Raw genomic sequence first — 22563 nt, 5'->3', positions numbered from 1 at the left:
TTTTTTCTAATTCATATGAATTTTCTTTTGGTCCAAAATTGACAAGTGAATCACTCATTTTTACCACCGTAATTAACCAACTGTCCCAGCACCATTTGTTAGTAACCCTTCCTTCCTGTGACTTCTGATGTTCATCAATCACTGTTGGTAATGAAACCATTTATCACTGATGCCCCACCCACTCTCCCTTCTAAGAGAACGTGGCCTCCACCAATAGCCCAGGAACCTAATTTTGTACTATGTTCGTTTCCTCCCCATCACGGCACATTAGACGCAAGGTGGCCCCTGACCCCCTGGGCTAGACTGAGCCAGAGTCTCTGTCCAGATTCTGTGGGGCCTTTGAGTTGACAACAGCCATTCATGCATGCAGAATGGACCCCACAAAGAGATAAGGCTGCCTCAGCGCTGCAGATACAGAGAGGAAGAGAAGCCACAACAATGCAGACGAGGCCAGGTGTCTACAGAAGCAAGGGACAAAATCACAAGGACAAAAGGCCACAGAATTCCACAGGAAACAAAGAACAAGGATCACCGCCTGAGTTTCCTGGTTCAGTCCCTGGGGGTCCAGAGCCCCCAAAGTAGGTAAAGCAGAAACTGACAAAATTTCAAGTAGAAAAAGGCACATCCATTATCACAGTGGGAAATCTTAACACACCTCTCTTCGTAGCCACAGAACAAGCAAAGAGGAAAAAGTCCTATTACAGTGTCTAATAACCCAGAACATGAGAAAGTCAGGGTACCTACAATATTTTTAGAAAATGCTGGGATTTAGAAAAAAAGCAATGAGGGTTCCTTTCCATAACACAGAAAAGGTGAAAACAAAAATCTCCACAACAGAAGATAATTTGACTCGATACCCTGGTAAGAGAAGACTAGTAGGACCCAGGTGCACCAGGGAGATGGTGGCGTTCCCAGCTGCAAAAGAATCCAGTCTTCTTCACAGTATAATACCCAAAACACACATTTATCTTGTTTCCAGCTTAAGGGGTTAGGCCTCAAAGCTGCTGGTTAATCCATCTAGATGCCCTGGGAGACGGTCACCAAGACAAGTTCTGCTGCTACAAATCACGAAAATGCTATCAGATTTTCAAAGGAAACCTGAACTCTCCAAAGAGCTGTGCTCTCTTCTGCATGTAGATTATACTTCAATTTTTAAAGCTTAAGTGCATTACTACTGATCCAGAGTCAAGTAATCCCAAGTATGATAAATAAAAAGAAGTACACACACACAAAAAGAAAAAAAAGAAAATCGGGGGTGGGAATCAGGGGTAGGGTGAGGGAGTTCCATCTTACAGGGAAAAAAAAGTTCCTGCTTCCCAAGACCCCCTGCTCAGCCAGCCCCATGCCAAAAGCCGACCCTCCGCCATAGCCCCGCCCTTCCCCTGCAAGGACGCCTAGCCCCTCAGGCACGCCCAGCACGGGGTGCTGCACAGGGAGCTGGGCTCAGCACTGCCAGGAGACCTGCCTCACACCCCAGTGCCCCTCTGTCTCCCATGGCCTTGGACACAACCAGAGCCCAGACCCGAGCTTCCATACACCACTCTCTACTAAAAGGACCCAGGGGGCTTCCCTGGTGGCACAGTGGTTTAGAGTCCGCCTGCCGATGCAGGGGACACAGGTTCATGCCCCGGTCCAGGAAGGTCCCACATGCCGTTGAGCGGCTGGGCCCGTGAGCCATGGGCACTGAGCCTGCGCGTCCAGAGCCTGTGCTCCTCAACGGGGGAGAGGCCACAACAGTGAGAGGCCCACGTACTGCAAAAAAAAAAACAAAAAACAAAACAAAACAAAAGGACCCAGGTTTCTTCTCAGAAACAGCTGGTTCCAGGACTGGGGCAAAGAAAGTTCAAAATGAGCCCGGAGTGTATTTAGTTGGGTGACACGTAAGGAAGTGCTCCAAGACGGATGGAGACGTGTCAGAAGGACACGGCTGAAAGGGACTTCATGGGCTCCCACCGGCCAAATCTGGGACGATTTGCGCATTAAAAAGAGTGAAGACTGTAATACATAAGTAATTTTTTAGGAGGGAGTTCACCTTCACAGAAAAACGCCAGCCCCTTAACCATGAAACGCATGGTAAAAATGAAGAGCTAGCATTCAATAAGCCGATGGATCCTCAGGGAGGATTAAAACCACAGAGCAAGTAAGGCTATCAGGGAGCCCGGTCCCAAGCACGGCCACTGATGATTCACCAATGACAAGCGGGGCCGTGCCTTCCCGCTGGAGAGCTCTTGGCCACCACCTCCTGGGCAGGCGCCGGCTGCACGTGTCCTTCCGCCACCCCCAGGTTCTCACGGGTTCCTCTGACCCTTTGTTTTTCAAAGGTCATCTGAATCCCCTCCAGCTGCCAGGCCTGCATCCTGGCTCTCTCCCTACTGAGCTGCTTTGCAAATGCACGTCGCCAGCCTTCAGAGGCTGGTCTGTGATTGCGGAGGCTGTGCCCCCCGGCAACCCTAAACCATGCCTAGAGAAGCGCACTGCTGGGCCGCAGCCCTCCTTCCAAGTTTGGGCACCTTCCCACAACAACTCCTGCCTGGCCGTGCGCCCTGAGTCTGATCACGAGACCAGAGCAGCCTGAGAGCGTGGGGCTGCTCGAGACCGCAGAGGCTGGGAAGGCACGCTGATTCAGCCTCAGGGTGAACACAAGAGCAGGGGTGCACCCTGGGACCCCTGAAGCCCTGTGGCAGGGACTCCCTGATGCTGGCAAGCTGAGGATGCTAAATGCCCTCCACCGAGGCAGAGCCAAAGCCAGCCCACAGGCTCCTCTCCAGCCACCGCCTTCCTGCAGAGTGCATGCGCACGCCTGGGCCTCGGGGCAGGGTCCAACCACCCAGGGGGCGGGAGGCCTGGCGCCTGGGGCTGAGGACAGGTCCTCTTCATCCCGAACCTGCACCCCCTCAAGCCTGTTTGCCAGGGAGCCACCAGTGTACCCCACTCCCAGCAGCGCTGCCCCGGCGAGAGCTCAGGCCTCCATCCAGAGGCCAAGAGAGGCCACGCACTCACGCTGAGGCCATGCAAGGCCAGCCCACAGCTCCAGCCACCCGCGCTTCTGGGGGGCACAGGTCACTCGGGCACCAACTTGGTCACCTCCAGCTCTGTGTCACCACCTCTCACCTCCCTCAGACCAAATTCAAACTGTAGAGCAACTCTTCAGGAGAATCTCAAAACCACCTCATTTGAGGGCTTTCTTCCCTCCAAAAACACATGAGTTTTTATGTGTTTCATGAACTGTCCAATTATTATTTAAATTAGCATCTGCTCTAATCAATAACATACATTCTTAATATGTTCTCAACTGTTCTGTGTAGTGATTTACATCCCCAAGTTTCATGACACCAAAAAGATGGTCATTTCTAGTTTTTTTCCTTCTTCCCACAGGCCTAATAAAATAAACTGGGACTTTTTTTTAAACTAAAACTTAGTATAAAATACTAATTCTGAAAATCATGCTGAAGCAGTGGCTGTATATCTAAGCAATAATAAATTACTTATCATAAAACCTGAAAAGCAATAAAAGGCAAAGACTGCTTTCTCTTTTAATACTAATTCAATCAGATAAAGTACATATCTAATTTGGATATAAAAAGAAAAGGCAATGTGTCACGTGTGAATCACTAACTTTAGGCAAAGTTGCAAAATGAACCACAAAAAACTTAACAACAACCCACCCCACCCCCACCTCCAAGCCGATTCAAACCTTGTTGTATGAATGGCCACTAAGCACACGAAAAGATGCTCAACATCACTGATCACTAGGGAAATGCAAGTCGAAACCACAGGCAGCAGCAGATAGAAAGTAGAGCAGTGGCTGCCAGGGGCTGGGGAGGGGGCACTGAGGACCTGCTACTTAACAGGGACAGAGTTTCAGATTTACAGGATGAAAAGAACTTTGGGGATGTATGGTGGTGACGGCTGCACAACAATGTGAATGTATTTCGTCCCACTCAACTGTGCACTTAAAAATGGTTAAGATGGTACGTTTTATGTTTGTGTATTTTAACACAATAAAAAAGAGAAAAAAAGAACCACAGTAGGGCTGTTTAAGGAAGAGTAATAAAGAAGTTTGGAGATGAAAACAATTAAGTGCAGAAGATAAAGATGGAAAAACAGCCCCCCAAACGCAATACCTTTCAGTTTGGTGTAGCTGTGCAGGAGCGGATCGTCGGAGACCATGCATGGCCACCAGGGGTAACCGGACACCTTGGACCACACCAAATCCCCGACGTTGTACTTCAACAGCTGGTCTTTGTCTCTGCTGCTATTTGGACAGGATTCTTTCTTAGCTGGAATCTGAAAATGAATAACAACAAAAGATACATCTAGTACCTACCCCTAAATCCAGCCTCCTATCCATAGAAGACCAAGGATTAGTCAGACAAGAGATTCAACACACACACACACACACACACACACACACACACACCCCTAAAAAGAAGCATGCTTTCCCTCACTGTTTTTCAGGTAACAGCCCTGATATCACTTCATCAAAATCGTTCGTCTCTTGCCCTCAGCTAGAGGTCAGCAAGTGCCTAGCACACTGCAGGTGCACAGCATGCCCGCAGCTAAAGGACTGCAGGTGCACAACATTACGAGCATCTCCACGTAAATCTATTTCCTTGGCCTGGTGGGTGATCGTTAATGGAGCTTATTCGCAGGTTGGAGAAGAACCGTCACGGAATTCATACCCTGACCCTCCCGCCCCTTCTGAGCCCTCGTCTGACAGTTAACCTGCTGGAGAGAGGGCCCAGGGTGGCGAGGACACGGGGGCCTGGCAGCAAGTCTCAGCCCCACCACCCACCATCCAAGGCCTGGGGCTCTTGGAGTCTCGGTCCCTCCGTCTTAGAGCCCAGGCCAATTAGGAGGCTGAAGGCTGGCAAGAACAACCTTCTCTCCAGGAGGACGAGCCCAGTCAGCACGGCCCCAGGCCTCCCTCTAAGACCGCCACCTACTTGAGCAAATCGCTGAACTTCTTTGGGCCTCAGTTTCCACATCTGTAAACCGAGGAGAACCCCGGTTGTTACACACATCAGGTGGTGAGGGCTGACACAGAGCTGCCACATTACACGCTTTTGTATATGTGCTGCCAAAGCGAGCACGCCTTACACGCGTTTGAAACAACGCTGGCTCTCACGTTACTCCACAACATCCCAGTGTTACACTGACGGTGTCATCAAGCCACGTGACAACCCTATCAGCACAAGTATAATATTATCGTCCCCACCCTGAAGAGTCAAATGAGACTCTAAGAGTCAAAATCAGGCGATTTACCCAGGTTTTACCAAAAGCCAGTGGCAGAGAGCTAGGGAGAACTTGCACCGGCCTCTTCCCCCATAAAAGAGTGAGGTTCCCTACACCGTGGGTGCTTCAGAAAAACCATTGTATCAGCCCAGGTCACTCAACTAGGCTTTTAAATAATTCACCGTTATGCTTACATTAGAGCCCTTGAGCAGTCCAAAGACATTTTTTTAAACCCTCAAAGTTCTTCGTTATTTTAACTTTTCAGGGAAATTTCGGTCCTTTCCCTTCCCACCTGTGGGATTGTAACCAAGATTCCTCAACTATATTGTTACACTAATTATTCCAACCTTAGTGATGATACAACCCAAACTGGTCTCGAGTCCCCTCTCCCCACTCCTGCAAGTGGGCCAGGAGCTTTGGCTGACCAGTGAGCACAGGACGTGTTCCAGACCCTGTTAATCTAGACCATCAGCCCCTCGGTGAACAAGGGCGGCTACAGAGCCCTCCCCAGTTCCTTCTGCCAAGGTCAAGGTTCCCGAGTGTCATTTAAGACTTGGTGGCATAAACCACCACGTTTGTCATCCCACGTTAGGGGGTCTCCACCCCGGCCTTTGATGAGTGAACACTCATTCACGCGCACTCAAGAGATGCACTCTGTCCTGGAACCAAGAACGTGAAGGCCTGAGGCGCAGCCCCAGCCCTCAAGGCAGCGGCCCATCTGCAGGGCCACCGGGGAAGGAGACCTGGGAGTGACGGTGAACCGCGGGGCGGGAAGGTAGGAGCACACCTGCACAGCGCGGCCCGCTCCCCTCCTCGGACAGCACAGACTGAGGAGGCCCCCACTCGATCCCCATGCTCCTCTGCCAACCAGATTCAGGCTAAAGGGCATCGCTGGAGAGGAGATCCATGAAGACAGGACAGCCTGAAGGTCAAGGGCTTGGGAACGGGCCAGGCCTGGGGTCAGACACTCATTTCATCTTTTTTTTTTTTTTTTTAATTAAAGTTTTTGTTTTTGGATGTGGACCATTTTCTGAAGTCTTTATTGAATTTGTTACACTATTGCTTCTGACTTCTTTCTATGGTTTGGTTTTTCGGCCCTGAGGCATGTGGGATCTTAGCTCCCCAACCAGGGATCGACCCCGAACCCCCAGCATTGGAAGGCAAAGTCTTGACCACTGGACCACCAGGGAAGTCCCCTTGTTTACTCTTTATGCTTAATCTCTAGGCCTCAGCACTGCTCGGCAGGCTGCTGTGAGTGTCTGCCGTTGCCACAGCCAGGGGCCCGAGCTGCAGAGCAGGCCTCGGGGGGCTGAGCCCACCTCCTCCCGCCCCCCGTGCACCACGCATCCTTCGGGGCCCCCCTGTGCCGGGAGCTGGGGCCGCCCTCTACCCCGGTCAGCAGAACTCCTCACTCGCAGATACCTTTTCGGCCGAGGGGCTCGAGGCCCGGGACGCCAGGGCCGCCTCGGCGAGGCCCCGCCCCAGCAGCAGCTTCGAGCTCCTCTTCCTGGTCCGCCGCGCTTTGCTCGCTGGTCTCTGTCCATCGTCTTCCGACTGGGACACGGTGGCAGCACCATCGCCACATATGGAGGACTCAAAGAGAGGTTTCCCGTTCATGTATGTTTTGGTGATTTTCAGCTTGATCTCTGGAGAGCCATTTTTGACAGGGGTAGTGTCAGGTGGTGTCCCAAGTCCCTTCATTTCCTGGGACTCCAAACGCAATTTGGCATCATGAGCACCGGGGTCTCCATTAAAGACGCGGGAGGTGAGGTCTTTCAGCCTCTCGGCTGGGATAAAAGGAAGAGCGTCGTGGCCATTGAACTTCTGCACAACTCCCTCCTGCAGACCGGCGGAGAGCTGGGCTTTGCTCAGAAACACGGAGCACTCACGACTCACTTCACAGCTCGGAGTCTTTCCGTTCGTGTTGCCAAGGATCTCCGGTGCCTGCTTCATCTTCACGCACTTTACAACCTTCGGAACAGAAAGAGGACTTTTTTTGATGCTGAATTCCATTCAGCCTAGATGCCTCCGTTCTTAGAACACTGCAGCATTAGAAAAAGAGAAAGAAAAGAAAGCTATTACATTTCAAACCTAAGATGAGTACGCCAGTGAAGCTCTCTACCAGTCTGTAGAGTTGGGGGGGGGGGGCGCTGAGGCAATTTATGATGGTTCCTATAATGACTTAGGTCACAGGAGACAGTTCTAATATCCCAAAAATGACAGGAATCACAGTGACAAAGTGAAAGGAACAGGACTAGTTTCTAACGAGAGTCAAGCAGGGACCGCCACTAATGAGCTGTGTGGCCGTGCCCCCCTTGACCTCAGCCCTCGGAAGCAGAGGTCGCCCCCTGCCCCCTGTCGCGAGGGCAGCGCCCGAGGTGGCCAGCACAAAGCCAGGCCCGGGCAAAGGACAAAAGGGAAGCACCTGAGACACAGCTGAAGAGGACTCCAGGCAGGGGCTCGGGACACACCCGCGATTACCGGTAGGCAAAGCTTCAGCCCAGACAGCCGGGGAAGGTGAGAGCTGGACCTCTACCGCCCCCCCGCCCCTCCCCACCCAGGCCCAAGTTAACTGCCAGTGACAAGCAGCAGGGCAGCAACATCAAGTGGAGTCAGCTCTCCGGGACTGCGCTAGTCGGGCAGCAGGGCCAGGCCATAGCGCACCACCCACAGCGCCCTCCACGGGATGGCCGCCCGAGGTCCACATGCAGAGGGGTCTCCTCCCCACACAGCCGCAGTCCCTCGTTGGGGACGCTCCACGAAGGCGGCTTGGAACAGGGTACTGGCAGGCGCCCACTCCGCTGGGAAGACGTCCCAAGAGTGCACCACGGCCCCAAGGGGGCCAACGGTAAGAGAGCAGGGAGAAGTGGGGCGCCTGGACCGGGAGCCCAAGGACGTAGGTGCTCAGCCACTGTCACCGCCTGGGGGCCGCTGGCTACACCCCCTGGGGAGGGGCCAAGGATGCAGCCCGGGACAACCCTCCCAAGAGAGCCTCGGTGGAAAGGGCCCAGTCTCCGAGGACGCCAGGCCGGGGCAGGAGCCAGGCAGTGGTGGAGGGTTGGCCCCGGACACCTGGAGCACCGGGCACACACCAGAGCATTCGGTGTGCCCCACGCGGTGTTTTTTTCAGGTAAATCCGAGTGGGTTCCCAGTCCCGCTTGCATCAGACCAACGGGACAAAAAGAGAAGACAATGACCTAAAGGCACTGGAGAGAGCCCAGAGCAGGGGGCGTGTGGGCGGCTCGGGAACGCACCCAGCAGGCCCGGCACCGGGTGAACAGGGAAAGGAGAGCCTTCGAGGGGGGCCCCCGCGCACCGCAGACTCCCCACCGAACCCCGGAGTCCACGCAGCCCAGCTTACAAGACAGCTGAAGCGAGACAGAAACAAACCGCAACACCACTCTGAGGATAAGAAGCAGACTTCCAGGGCTGGCCAGTGGTTAGGACTCCGCGCTCTCACTGCCGGGCCTGGGTTCAACCCCCGGCCCAGGAACTAAGCTCCCGCAAGCCCCACAGCAAGGCCAAAAAAAAAAAAAAAAAAGTATCAAAACCACAACGAAATGCCACCTCACACACACCCCTGAGGATGACTACCTACTACAAAAACAGAAAACAGGGCTGCCCTGGTGGCGCAGTGGCTGAGGGTCCGCCTGCCGATGCAGGGGACACGGGTCCGTGCCCCGGTCCGGGAAGATCCCACATGCCGTGGAGTAGCTAGACCCATGAGCCATGGCCGCTGAGCCCGCGCGTCCAGAGCCTGTGCTCCGCAACGCGAGAGGCCACAGCGGTGAGAGGCCCGCGTACCACACACACACAAAAAAAACAGAAAACGGGTTGGCGAGGATGTGGAGGAATTGGAAACTTCGTGCACGTGGGTGGGAATGTAAAATGGTGTGGCTGCTGGAAAATAGCGGGGGGGGGGGTTCCCCAAAGAATCAAAAGGACCCAGCAGTTCCATTCTGGATACACACCCCAAAGAACTGAAAGCAGGGACTCACAGAGGTATCTGTACCCAATGTTCACAGCAGCATGTTCACAACAGGCAAAAGGTGGAATCCACACAGTGGAATACGATTCAGCCTTAAAAACGAAGGAGATCCTGACACCTGCTATGACGTGGATGAACCCTGAGGACGTTACAGCGAGTGCAATAAGCCACTCACAAAATACCGTAAGCCTGCACTGTTATGAGCAGTCAAATCCATAAAGACAGAAAGCAGGATGGGGGCACCAGGGTCTGGGGGAGGGGAGAACAGGGAGGTGTTGTTTTAATGGGGGCAACGTTCCAGATTCGCAAGACGAAAAGAGTTCTGGCGATGGCTGCAACAGCGTGCATGTACTTAATACCACTGAACTTCACACTTAAAAAAAACGGTTAAGATGGTAAATGTTACGTGTATTTTAACACAACTGAAAATAAAAGACCACTCTTAAGAACATAACGGAATAAAGAGTGTCTACAGCACATCTTTCACATTATCCAGGAATTACTAAATATATGATGAAACAGAGAAGCAGCAGAAACCAGCCCCGAGACAGCCCAAATACTGAAGTTCAGCTGGATTTCAAAGCGTCTATTATAACCATGCTCAAGGACATGAAGGAAAGTGTACTCATAAAATAATAAACTGGAAATAGCAACAGAGAAACAAAAACTATGAAAAAGAGTCAAATGGAAATTCTGTATCTGAAATTAAAAAAAATAAATCATTGCATGGCCTTAAAAGCGTATTAGATATGAGTCAGGAAACTTGAAAATAGATCAGTAAAAATTATCTAAAAAACAGAGTAAAAATTATTAAAAATAAAAAGAAAGAAAAGAAACTGAGCCTCAATGATCTATAGACCAGCATCAAAAGGTCTGGGTTCCCACTCCCACCCAGAAGGAAAGGAGAGAAACAATGACACAGAAAAAATATCTGGGGCGCTTCCCAGGTGGTGCAGTGCTTAAGAATCCACCTGCCAACGCAGTGGGTGCAGGTTCAAGCCCTGGTCAGGGAACTAAGATCCCACATGCCACGGAGCAACTAAGTCTGCCCGCCGCAACTACAGAGCCCACGCACTCTGGAGCCCACACGCCGCAACCTGAGAGAAGCCTGCATGCTGCAACAAAAGATCCCGCACGCCACAACTAAGACCCAATGCAGCCAAAAATAATATAGAAAATAAATAAAATAAATATTCCTTTTTTTTTTTTTTTTTTTGCGGTACGCAGGCCTCTCACTGCTGTGGCCTCTCCCATTGCGGAGCACAGGCTCTGGACGTGCAGGCTCAGCGGCCATGGCTCACGGGCCCAGCCGCTCCGCGGCATGTGGGATCTTCCCGGACCAGGGCACGAACCCGTGTCCCCTGCATCAGCAGGCGGACTCTCAACCACTGCGCCACAAGAGAAGCCCCAAATAAATATTCTTTTTAAAGTCAGTCATTTAAAAGAAAAAAAGAAAAAATATTTGGGAAAAAATAACCAGAAAAACTTCCCAAATTCAGTGAAACATCAATTTACAGGTTCAAGAAGCTCAGCAAATCTCAAGCAGGATGTATACAAAAGAAGCTACACCAGGTGCACATCAGCTGAAATGCCTAGAAACCGAGATGAAGAGAAACCCTGGAAAGCAGTCAGAGGGAAAAAGACCCGGTACCTACAGAACAGTGGTGTGGGTGATTATTTACTTCTCAGGAGAAACAGAAGCCAGATACGACCTGAGTAATGGGGAAAAAACAACTGTCCAACCGGAATTTGATATCCAGAAAAAATATCCTTCAGAAGTGATGACAAAATACATTTTAAGAGAAATACAAACTAAGAAATTGTTGCCATCAGATCTTCACTAGGAGAAATGCTAAAGGAAGTTCTTCAGGTTGAAGAGAAATGACACCAGACTGAAACTGGGATCTTTAGGAAGAAATCAAGGGCACCAGAATTGGTGAATATATGAGCAAATATAAAAGACTATTTGTTCCTCTTAGTTTCTTTAAAATTCAAATAATTAAAGCAAAATATATAACACTGGAGTTATAACTTAATAGATGTAATACATATGACAACTGTAGCATGGGGAAGGGAGTAAATCAATCTACACAGTTGCAAGATTCTTGTATTTTATACCCAGTGGTATATTAACTCTAAGTAGCCTGTGATGAGTTAAGGATGCAAACCGCAGCCCTAGTTAGAGCAACAGCTAAGAAAATAATATTAAGAAGTAGAGCCAGTAGACAGATAAACAAGACGCTTTAGTTGCCAACAATTAAAGTTTGGGACATTTTGCACAAAAATTCAGATTTCTGGCTTCTCTTAAAACATACCCAGGGCCATGGGGTTCGGATCTAACTCCAGGCCTAGGTCCCTGGTAATCATGACGTGTATGTGAACCACAGTTTCAAGATTGCTTGTTCCTGTTGGAATTTTCAGGTTTCTTTTAAATCTTTGAATATATTAAACATAACTGTTTTAAATATCTGGTCTTTGCAGGCCTGTGTCTCCTGTTGTTGCTTTTATTTTCATTCATGGTACCTGTTTCTTCGGGCGTTTGGTCTTTTTTCCCTTCCTAATCTGATTGTGGGCTGCTTACTTTCCAGGATTCCACCCGGGACAACCCTTGAAGGCAGGGGCCCGCAGAGAGGGTCCGCCTTCACTTCCAACACGGCACTGCACGCCACTGACCAGTAATTTGATCTTTCTAGGAGTTTTTGGTTTTTTCAATCAAGGTTATACCAATAAATTAGAAAATCTTTCACTTTGTCTAGCATTTCAAGAAAAATATAAAACCTAACCAAGAGGTAGAAAACCTACAGAGCCCACAATAACCATAAAAGAAAGGCCCAGAGAGCTTCACTAGGTTCATGTGATGAGGCCTCCATGGCCAACCGTTCTTATATTCGGTAGCGGGGGGGCAAGTTTCAAAAGCAGAACAGTGCAAAGAACAACAGGACACGCTTGTACACTCACCACTCCAGAATGACAGTTTTCAGCATGTGGCCACATTTGCTTCATGTCTTTTTGACATGAAAAAAAGAAGACCCCCGGACAACGGCAACTGCAGATGCATGAGCCGAGGACAGGCACAGTGGGCACACGGCACCCGAGGGCTCCCAGACGGGAGAAGCCAGGCTCACCCCCACAGGCCGCCCACCGCCCACCACACGCCCGCAGCAGCATCCCGGGATTCTGGTTCTCCACGCCCACGTCACCCACCGTGAGCCCCAAGTCCAACAGCGAGAAGCCAAAGCTCCCGCTGCAGCTCCCACCTCCCGCAAGCCTCGCTCAGGGTGAATGAGTAAAACAAAGATGACGTCTGCCTTTCAGGAACCCTAAGTTCCACTTACTCTCCCCATCGCCAGTTGACTACACATCCTTCCAGTCTACGGGAGGTACCCAGGAACAGGGAACTGCTGCCTGCCAAGCAGCAATGCTACCACACTGGACTTGTGCTCTGCGATTTCATCCATCAGCACAGCTTGATCTCCCCCATGTTGATGTAAACAAGTGTAGCTCAGTCTTTCCGACTGCTGCGTATTATTCATCACATAAAAACAGCATTCCTATTGTTTAAATTATTCCAAAACATGGAAAATGATGGAGAGTTTCCCAAACATTATATAAGGCTGGCATAACTCTCATACCAAAACCAGAAAAATGAGTACAGAAAAGAACTACAGACCAAGATCAGTAGAGTATGATTGTAAAAAAAATTACAAAATAGAAATAAAGCAAACCCAGTCATTACCATATTAAAATAAGATATCACAGCTAAAGAGGGTGTATCCAAAAATGCTGAGTCAACATCAGGGACTCTATTAACATTCCGTCACCATTTTAACGCATTTCAGAAGATTTCTGCTGAAGGTAGCCAAATTATTATTTCTCTAACAAGAAAAGTCAGCTGCGTCCTTAACTGAAAACAGCAAAGGGCAAAACCTCCAGGCCCAGAGGGAAGAGGGAAGAGCAAGCAGCCTTACAGGGCCCGGCCCGCCTGGGCTCCCGCGCAGCTGCAGCGGTCGGAGGGCGTGCGGAGCTGCAGGGCCCCGGGCGGAGTGTGGAGGCCACTCTAGGGCTGGAATCTGGCCCTACCACCTTCCAGCTGTGGCAAGTGACCACACCCTCTCACCCAGCCTCCAGCTCACAGGCATCACCCAAAGCAGACCAGGGTGTCAGCTGCAGCAGCGCTGTCACCTGAGCCACACCTCCAGCCAGCCCAGGGCTGGGCCCTCAGCAAACACCCACCAGAGACCACTGGGGAGACAGAATCACCCTCGAGAACTCTGCCTCAGAGGCTGTGGTGCCCCAAATCCTGAGCCAAGAAACATACGTAAAAATGGGTCTAGCATGAGTGACGCTGGTAGAGCCCTGCAAAGGCAACTGGGAAACTGCTCAGGGGGCGGTTCTGCAACCCAGAGCCCTCCCGCAAGACCTACTGTGAAGGCGCGGTAATTAAGGCAGCCACCCCACACCCGCCAGACGGCCAGGCTCCACAACGCTGACAGCGTCACGTGCTGGCGAACCCTCATCACTGCCGGCGGGAACGCCGAATGGTGCAGCCGCAATGGAAAGACAGGTTGGTGGTTTCTCACAAAACTAAACATACTCTTACCATGCGATTCAGCAATCCCACTCCTTGGTATTTACCCAAGGAAGCTGAAAACTTACGTCCACACAAAAACCTGCACACAGAGGTTTATAGCAGTTTCATTCATAATTGCCAAAACCCGGAAGCAACCAAGCTGTCCTTCAGCAGATGAATGAATTGATAAACTGTGGTACCTCCAGATAATGGAATATTGTTCAGCCTTAAAAAGGAATGAAGTATTGAGACATACTACAACATGGATGAACTTTGAATACATTATGCTAAGTAAAAGAATCTGGTCACAAAAGGACAAATGTGTACCATTCCACTGTTTTTCTCTTTGGCCTCACCACATGGCATGCGGGACCCTAGTTCCCTGACCAGGGGTTGAACCCACGCCCTCGGCAGTGAAAGTGCGGAGTCCTAACCACTGGACCACCAGAGAACTCCCTGATTCCACTTATATGAGATCCCAAGAGTAATCAAATTCATAGAGACAGAAAGTAGAAAGGTAGCTGCAAGGGAATGGGGAGGAGAGGATGAAGAGTTAAGTGTTTAATCGGGAGTTTCAGTTTCACAAGATGAAAAAATTCTGGAGTGGATGGTGGTGACGGCTGCACAATAATGTGAACGTACTTAATGCCACTGAACTATACACTTAAAAATGGTCACAATGGTGATTTTTCGTTATGTATATGTTATCACACATACACACACACAAAGAATACTCTGCCCTCAGGGAGTTTACGTTCCAGTGGAGTTCCAGGAGAAAGGAGGGAGGATGGGGGTAAGGTAATTTTCTAAGGGATAATAATCGAAATTTTCCAGAGATGAAAGGAAACTCAAGTATCCAGATTTAAAAGGGTACCCAGGGTTCTGAGCAAGACAAATAAAAGCAAATCAATACCTCAACACATAATTTCTGAAACCACATAACATGAAGGATAAAAGGAAAACCTTAAAACCTAAGTACCCATAAAGAATAAGTTAATTCACAGACTTCAGCATGAGAAAAGAAACAGAAACACAGACCTTTGTGCAGCCTCAACAGATAGGAGTAGATGACGGAGCCTCTCTAATGTGTTAAGGGAAAAAATAATTTCTCATCTAAATTATCACTGAACATGAGGCAAAATGTATTTTCAGACATGCAAAAACTAAGGGAGTTTAATATACATATCGCTTTCACAAATGAAATGCTAAAAGAGGTACTAGAGCAAGGATATAAACCCAGAAGGAGCACAGGGGAGAGTGGTAATTCTAAAACCATTTTTGTATTTAAAAAGAACGTGAGGCCTCCTTTCTCACATTTACCTACACTCCATGCAGAAACCCCAATTAAAATGACAGTAAGGAATTTCAAAGGAAGGGTAAACCCGCAAGGGCAAAGACAACAGAGGAATGAGTTAGAGACGCCAAACGCCAACAATGGGGAAGCTGACGGGGAAGAGTCGCTCGGCGAGAGGCACGCTGCTGCAGGAGTAAGGCCGGTGGCTCGGGGCTCCTCTTGCCCACGAAGCCTTTCTCTTTTAAAATGTCTAAAATGACAAAAGGTGGGGGCTCCTTGGTGGCGCAGGGGTTAAGAATCCACCTGCCAATGCAGGGAACACGGGTTCGAGCACTGGTCCAGGAAGATCCCACATGCCGCAGAGCAACTAAGTCCATGTGCCACAAATACTGAGCCTGCGCTCTAGAGCCCGTGTGCCGCAACTACTGAGCCCGCGTGCCACAACTACTGAAGCCCATGCGCCTAGAGCCCGTGCTCTGCAACAAGAGACGCCACCGCAATAAGAAGCCCGCGCACAGCAACAAAGAGTAGCCCCTCGCTTGACGCAACCAGAGAAAACCCGCACGCAGCAACAAAGACCCAACACAGCCAAAAATAAATAAATAAATTTTTAAAAAAAGACCCAATGCAGCCAAAAAGAAATAAATAAATATTTTTTAAAAACTAAAGGTGGGGCTTCCCTGGTGGCGCAGAGGTTAAGAGCCCGCCTGCCAGTGCACGGGACGCAGGTTTGAGCCCTGGTCCGGGGAGATCCCACATGCCACGGAGCAACTAAGCCTGTGCGCCACAACTACTGAGCCTGCGTTCTAGAGCCTGCGAGCCACAACTACGGAGCCCATGTGCCACAACTACTGAAGCCCATGCGCCTAGAGCCCGTGCTCCACAACAAGAGATGCCACCGCAATGAGAAGCCTGCACACAGCAACAAAGAGTAGCCCCCGCTCGCCACGACTAGAGAAAGCCTGTGTGCAGCAACAAAGACCCAAAGCAGCCAAAAATGAATACATTAATTAATTGATTTTTTAAAAAATAAATAAATATAACAAAATGTAACATACAATCATTGTGCAAAGGAAAGAAAACACTGACACACTTAAAGTGAAAAATGAAAATGTGGAAGTTAAAACAGAAAGTAACAGCTCAGAGTTATCAGTGGTTTTCCAAGGGGAGCAGGAACAGGGTGGGGAGAGCCGAGCATCATCTTGCTGCTTCCTGTAATAAGCTTTAAGAACTATATAATTAATCCCTTACATTTCACAGGCCTCCTACAACATGAGCTGACACAGTAAGTGGCTGGGGGGGCTAGGCAGCCCCTGCAGGGCCACATGGAACAGAGGAGGGGTCTCCAACATAAAGGGAAAGGCACCACTCTCAAAAGAAGGGAAAGGTGACCTGAATGACAACACTCAACACTGAAAACTAGTCAAGGAGCACAGGCCCTGTCCCAACATTTGGAGACACAGCAGTAAACAAAGCGTGTACCTTATTCTTGTGGAGCTAATATTCCAGAGGGGAGAGACAGAGATTTTAAAATACAGATATAACATTAGGGAAAGAGGAAGGAGAAAGATGGGGTGGAGGATGGAAAAGTGGCAGGAAGAGTCACTGGAGCAACCCCCAAACTCCCTTCCCCAGGGCTCCGACCTCGGGCACACGAGGCCCCACTCTCTCGGCTGCTCAGAAATCCAGCTGCAGCCCGCTGAGTCCATTCTGCGAATCTGAGCAGAGGCATCAGGGAGAAGTCTCAATGCTGGACAGCAGGAAGGGCTTCAGGACGTCCCCCAGAGCCCAGCCAGGACAGGGACCAAGCTCCAGTCCTTCTTCTGGAGGCAGAAGAGAGACTTAGATGGAAAAGTCAAGTTTGCAAGTATGGTTAAAACACACACACACATTTCCTAACATTCCCTTTGTTTCCAACATTTCACACTAATCTACCTGGAATAGATCTTGGTCCCACCTTCACTGAATGATGACAGGACCTCCAGTCTTACAGCGAAGAGCTCTCTGTAAAGAACAATGAGATCAGTACAGAGTCTGCTACAGAACAGGGGCTGAGGGCAGTGACGGCTCCATTACTCCGTAAGAACTCTCTACTGAGAAGCTTTATTTTATGGAATTTAGAACTGACTCACAGCAGAAGTCTTGCTTCTTCTGCAGAAATGCACCTATGACAGTAAAGACTTTATAACTGACCTATTCCTTGTTTTGTTTTGTTTTCACTGCAAAGAAGCTTGGAACCACAGACAAGCTCAGGGTCAGCCTTGGGCCCACCACCTGTGTGCCTCTCTCCCCGCGGCCCCAACCTTAGCCTTATGACGATGCACGAGTTGCTATCTTCCCTGACTCCATGCCTGTCTGTTCCCTCTATCTTCTCAGTGTAATATGACAAATCTTTGGACCCCTTACACACTGCCAGGGGTATGGAAAGTGGTGCAGCTGCAGCGGGAAACAATCGAGAAGTTCCTTAGCTGCCATGTGACCCAGCAATTCCACTCCTAGGATCTACCCAAGACAGAATTGAAAACATGTTCACACAAAAACTCGTACAAGAATTTTCACAGAATTATTCAAAAAACAACCCAATGTCCAACAACTGATAAACAGATAAAAGAAGAAGTGATCTGGACTTCCCTGATAGTCCAGTGGTTAGGACTCTGCACTTCTACTGCCAGGGGGCCCAGGTTCAATCCCTGGTGGGGGAACTAAGATGCCACATGCCGCGCGGCAGGGAAAAAAAAGAAGTGTGATCTATCCATACAGTGGGATATTCAGTCATAAAAATGAATAAGTAGGCTTCCCTGGTGGCACAGTGGTTAAGAATCTGCCTGCCAATGCAGGGGACACAAGTTTGAGCCCTGGTCCGGGAAGATCCCACATGCCTCGGAGCAACTAAGCCCATGCACCACAGCTACTGAGCCTGCGCTCTAGAGCCTGTGAGCCACAACTACTGAGCCTGCGTGCCTAGAGCCCGTGCTCCACAGCAAGAGAAGACACCGCAATGAGAAGCCCGCGCACCGCAACAAAGAGTAGCCCCCGCTCGCCACAACTAGAGAAAGCCCGTGCATAGCAACGAAGACCCAATGTAGCAAAAAATTAAAAATTTTTTTTAAATGAATGAAGTACGGAGACATGATACAACACAGATGAACCTTGAGAACACTGTGCTGAGAGAAAAAAGCCGGTCACAAAAGGCCACATACTACGTGATTCTATTCATATAAAATGTCTAGAATAGGCAAATCCGGAGACAAAGTAGAATGGTGGTTGCCAGGGGCTGGGGGACAAGGGGAAATGGGGAGTGACTGCCCAATAGGCACCAGGCTTCTCACTGAAATGACGAAAATATTCGGGAATTGGATAGTGGTGATGGTTGCATTAACCACCACTGAGAATGTACTACAAAACCAACGAATTATATACTTTAAAATAGTTTAATTGATGAATTTTAGGTTAATCTTATCTCAGTTTGTAACCTATCAAATCTTCTGTTGAATAGGAAAGGTATTAAACATATTAAGTTGTATCATTCACATGTCTGTAATGTAGTTTCCTATTCTAATTCTAACACATGCCTAATGCATAACGATAAGTCACTGCACATAGCAGGGGCATGTGCTGCACACACTGGGAACCCTAAGTCAAAAGAACTGGATCGAAGTCCACATAACGCGCAGTCCCTGACCCACCCCACCCACGGCCTGGCAACCAGCCCCACCCCAGCAGGAGAAGAACCGGAGTGTAGTCTAAGGACAGGGCACACCGGAGGGGGCGCTCAAGGCAGTGAACTACAAGACACAGCCAGCACGAGGACACTTGCCAAGATCTAGGGAAAACACCTGCTGATACTGACGGTGGGTCCTGACCAATTGGCCCTCAGTGAAGCCTCCACCCAGGACCTGCCGTCAGCTCCCAGACCTCCGTCTCAACAGTGGGCCTGCAGTCGAAGGCCATCAGACGTGTGAGGAAAACTTACCATGAGGATAAGAATTTAAAAGCAGGGACTTCCCTGGTGGTCTAGTGGTTAACAATCCACCTTCCAATGCAGGGGACGCGGGTTCGATCCCTGGTTGGGGAACTAAGATCCCACATGTCACAGGGCAACTAAGCCCGTGCACCACAAGTACTGAGCCCACGTGCCGCAAGAAGAAGATCTCACATACCACAACTAAGACCCGACGCAGCAAAATAAATAAATATTAAAAAAAGAAAAAGATGTTGCAAGAAGAAAGGCAACTGGAAATTCTAAAAACTAAAAAAATAAAATAAAGATGGCCAAAAATTTATTGTAATTCCCCCAACAAGAGATAAAATCTATTTCTCCACATTCTTGATTCTGGCCTGGGCCTGTGACTGCTCCCACCAACTGAATATGGCAAAAGTGATGCCAGACCAGAGCCAGCCTCGCCTTTAAAAGGACTGGCAGGGCTTCCCTGGTGGCGCAGTGGTTGAGAGTCCGCCTGCCGATGCAAGGGACACAGGTTCGTGCCCCGGTCCGGGAGGATCCCGCATGCCGCGGAGTGGCTGGGCCTGTGAGCCATGGCCACTGGGCCTGCGTGTCCGCAGCCTGTGCTCCGCAATGGGAGAGGCCACAGCAGTGAGAGGCCCACGTACCGCAAAAAGAAAAAAAAAAAAAAAAGGACTGGCAGACAGGGAGTTCCCTGATGGCCTAGTGGTTAGGATTCCAGGCTTTCACTGCCATGGCCCAGGTTCAATCCCTGGTCGGGGAGCTGAGATCCCACAAGCTGCATGGTACGGCCTAAAAGTAAAAAAATAAAAATAAGAAAAAAATAAAAGGACTGGCAACTTCACTTCCTCCTTCAGGAACCAGCCACCATGCTATGAGGAGGCCCAAGCAGCCTCACGGGAGGCCTATGTTGGGGAGAATGGTGGACCGTGGCCAACAGCCAATTCCAACACACAGACACAGGAAACAAACTGACACCACAAGAGCAGAAACAAGCTAACCCTGGCATACAACGTCCAAACTGCAAAACTGTAAACAAATAAATGTTGTTGTGCTTTCAGCCACTAAGTTCTGGAATAGCTTATCAGGGAGGAATAGATAACCCAGACACCACAATATTGGGAAGAACTGGGGAAGGGGAAGTGGGAGGCCAGCGGGAAAGAAAGCTAAATCCTTATCTCCTGTAGACAGAACTTAACACATAACATATAAACCACAAAGTTCTCAACTCAGCAAAATTAGAAAGTTTTTTTTTTTTTTTAAGTACAGATAGATACCACAAGAAACAGCTGGAAGAGCAGAGCAGTTGTCTCCTTGGAATAGTTACCTAGACTGTTACCGTTTGACATGACCCTCGCAGAGGAAACTGTCTTTAGGGCACCTGGTTCCGTCTGATCAATGAAAAGGTAAACTGGAAATACACCTAAACATTTGGTTGGTAAGACTGTAGTTATTACAGATTTTCCATAAAATGTACTTTCTGATTATAAAATTAATAATAATTAAGCTTTCTATTTTTCCTTGATGATGTGTCAAGAAACTGCACATCCTTGAAAATAAGATTTCTATAAACTCTAGGCTGGAATTCACAACTCAGTTTCTACTACATCATTCCCGTGCTGGGAACTCACTAAGGGAGGAGAGAGGTGAGAAGGTGCCAGGATCTGGGCACCAGCTGAAGGACCAGCTCTGAGACCTCCAGCCAATAGCAGAGAACAAGAGAAGCAGTTGGTACAGACCCAGGGAAGCAGCAATGGCTTCTAGGAGACAAGCCCACAACGAGGGCACAGCCAAGAACAGGGGCCAGGCTCCACCCAAACACCCAGGGTGCTGTGCCCGGCCCCAAGGAGTTACCTTGGAGTCCTCGAGAGGCAGAGCTGTAAAGCCAGGGCAAGGTCCTATGGAAACACGTTTCATTCCTAGTGGGCCATCAAGACACAGATTTCCTCTATCTCAGAGGTCTACCAACCTACAAAAATGAACAGGGCCCCTCTCCAAAGGAAGCAGAGAGGGTAATTGCCTATGATGTGCTCTGGCCCTTTGCTGATGTAACTGTTAATTCACAGAAACCCCTACAGCAGCCAAGAGCATACTGGCATCTGAGAAATGCACGCAAGCTCAGCCTCCACGTTGGACAGACAAGAACTACCAATATTTTTTCCGAAGAAGTTATAAGAAGTTGAATTTTAAGAAATAAATACTTTTTTATATAGATTTCAGAACTCAACAAAAAAGAATCCAATAAGCTGTTAACGTGACGCTCAATCCCAACTCATCTTCCACAAATAAGGCACACAACTTCAGATGCAGGACAAAAGGGAGAAAACCCTGACATGCACCGTCCTCCATGCCTCCCCTGCAGCTCTCCTTCTGCGCGGTGCCGCTCCCCCAAAACAAGCCTTCCTTCCGCACCTGAGGAAGAGGAAGCAGCCTGAAGCCCGCCAGCTCCTCCCCGTGCTCAGGCCAGCGCCCGCCTCCCCCCGCCCCAGAAAGAATCCAGCAGCTGAGAAGCCAGGGGCCTGGGGCAGGGCCCAGCCCGCGGGTCACAAGGACAGACCACACACCCCTCCGCGTCACACGCAGGCCTGGAGTGGGCTGCCTGCTCCCCGACACGGCACAGGGGCGGCCGCGGCGCCGACACACAGGCCAGTCCAGGCGGTGGAGCGCGGGCAGGAGCCGCGCAGTCCTGGGGGCACCGCCAGGAGCAAGAGCTTCCACTCGAGTGGGGGCAGATGGGGGACAGCAAGACTGGGGGTCAGGAGAGCAGAAAGGGCACGACGACAAGTGGGGCGATCAACGTGAGAAACTGATATGTGAGTCAAGGACTCAATGAAAATTTTTTAAATTCCTGAATAGGCTTTTCCTTGCTCCCGAACCTCGAAACCCAAGTAAATGTAACGCTTACAAAAATACTGTCTAGACAGTGAGTGGCGCTTCTACCTGTCTGCTTTCGTCAGACAAAACTCAGGGCCGTCACCGACACCCTCCCTATGCCGTCCCTCCCCCCCAGCCCACAGGCCTCAGCCCTTTTCCTGCAGAGCTCTTGCCCCGGCTGACCTGACGAGGCTGGCTCCTCCTGTCACAGCCAGAAGCCCGTTGCTGGCGGGCCACCTCCACCTTGCACCAGCACCACAGGCCCCGAGCCGGCTGACCAGCCAGCAGACCCGAGGCAGCAGCGCTCCACTCCGCGGGCATCGGAGGGCACCGGCCCCACCCCAGAGCTTAGGACTCAGTAGGTCTAGGGTGGGCCCCAATACGCGTGTCTAAGAAGTTCCCAGGTGACAGATGCTGTCAGTCTGGGGACCACTGAGAACCCCTGGACTAGGTTACGGGGCCGCAACCTGGCTCAACCCAGAGGTTTCCCTCATGCTCATAGTGCGTATCATGCGCTTCCACAGTGAGAAGGAAAAAGGGACATCGTGGAAGCACGCGACTCTCAGAGCGCCCAGTCAGAGATGACGCGTCCCTTTTCATTGTCCAAAGCAAATCACGTGGCCACGCCAAATTTCAAC

At 49.9% G+C, this 22563-nt stretch overlaps 1 protein-coding gene and 1 non-coding gene across 6 annotated transcripts in view; one reads left to right on the top strand and one right to left on the bottom strand.

Annotated features, from left to right (window-relative positions):
• NSD2 (nuclear receptor binding SET domain protein 2) overlaps positions 1 to 22563 on the bottom strand; it is a 76586-nt gene that overhangs the window by 45819 nt on the left and 8204 nt on the right. For 4 of the 5 annotated variants that reach the window (XM_033856517.2, XM_033856521.2, XM_033856516.2 and 1 more), the window contains exons 2-3: positions 6658 to 7277; positions 4125 to 4287 (exon numbers count right to left, since the gene is read on the bottom strand). In XM_033856517.2, coding sequence (XP_033712408.1) covers positions 4125 to 4287; positions 6658 to 7248 — 754 coding nt within the window. In that variant the 5' untranslated portion in view covers positions 7249 to 7277. The remainder of the gene's footprint in view (positions 1 to 4124; positions 4288 to 6657; positions 7278 to 22563) is intronic. The other variant, XM_073804753.1, reaches the window with a different exon arrangement.
• TRNAR-UCU (transfer RNA arginine (anticodon UCU)) lies at positions 17716 to 17789 on the top strand. The gene has a single exon. It is a non-coding gene; the product is annotated as a tRNA-Arg (tRNA).

Source organism: Tursiops truncatus, chromosome 5, assembly GCF_011762595.2.
Source record: "Tursiops truncatus isolate mTurTru1 chromosome 5, mTurTru1.mat.Y, whole genome shotgun sequence".
NCBI classification, from domain to species: domain Eukaryota; kingdom Metazoa; phylum Chordata; class Mammalia; order Artiodactyla; family Delphinidae; genus Tursiops; species Tursiops truncatus.
The sequence above is the reverse complement of the archived record's forward strand: the minus strand, read 5'-3'. Positions and strand labels throughout refer to the sequence as shown.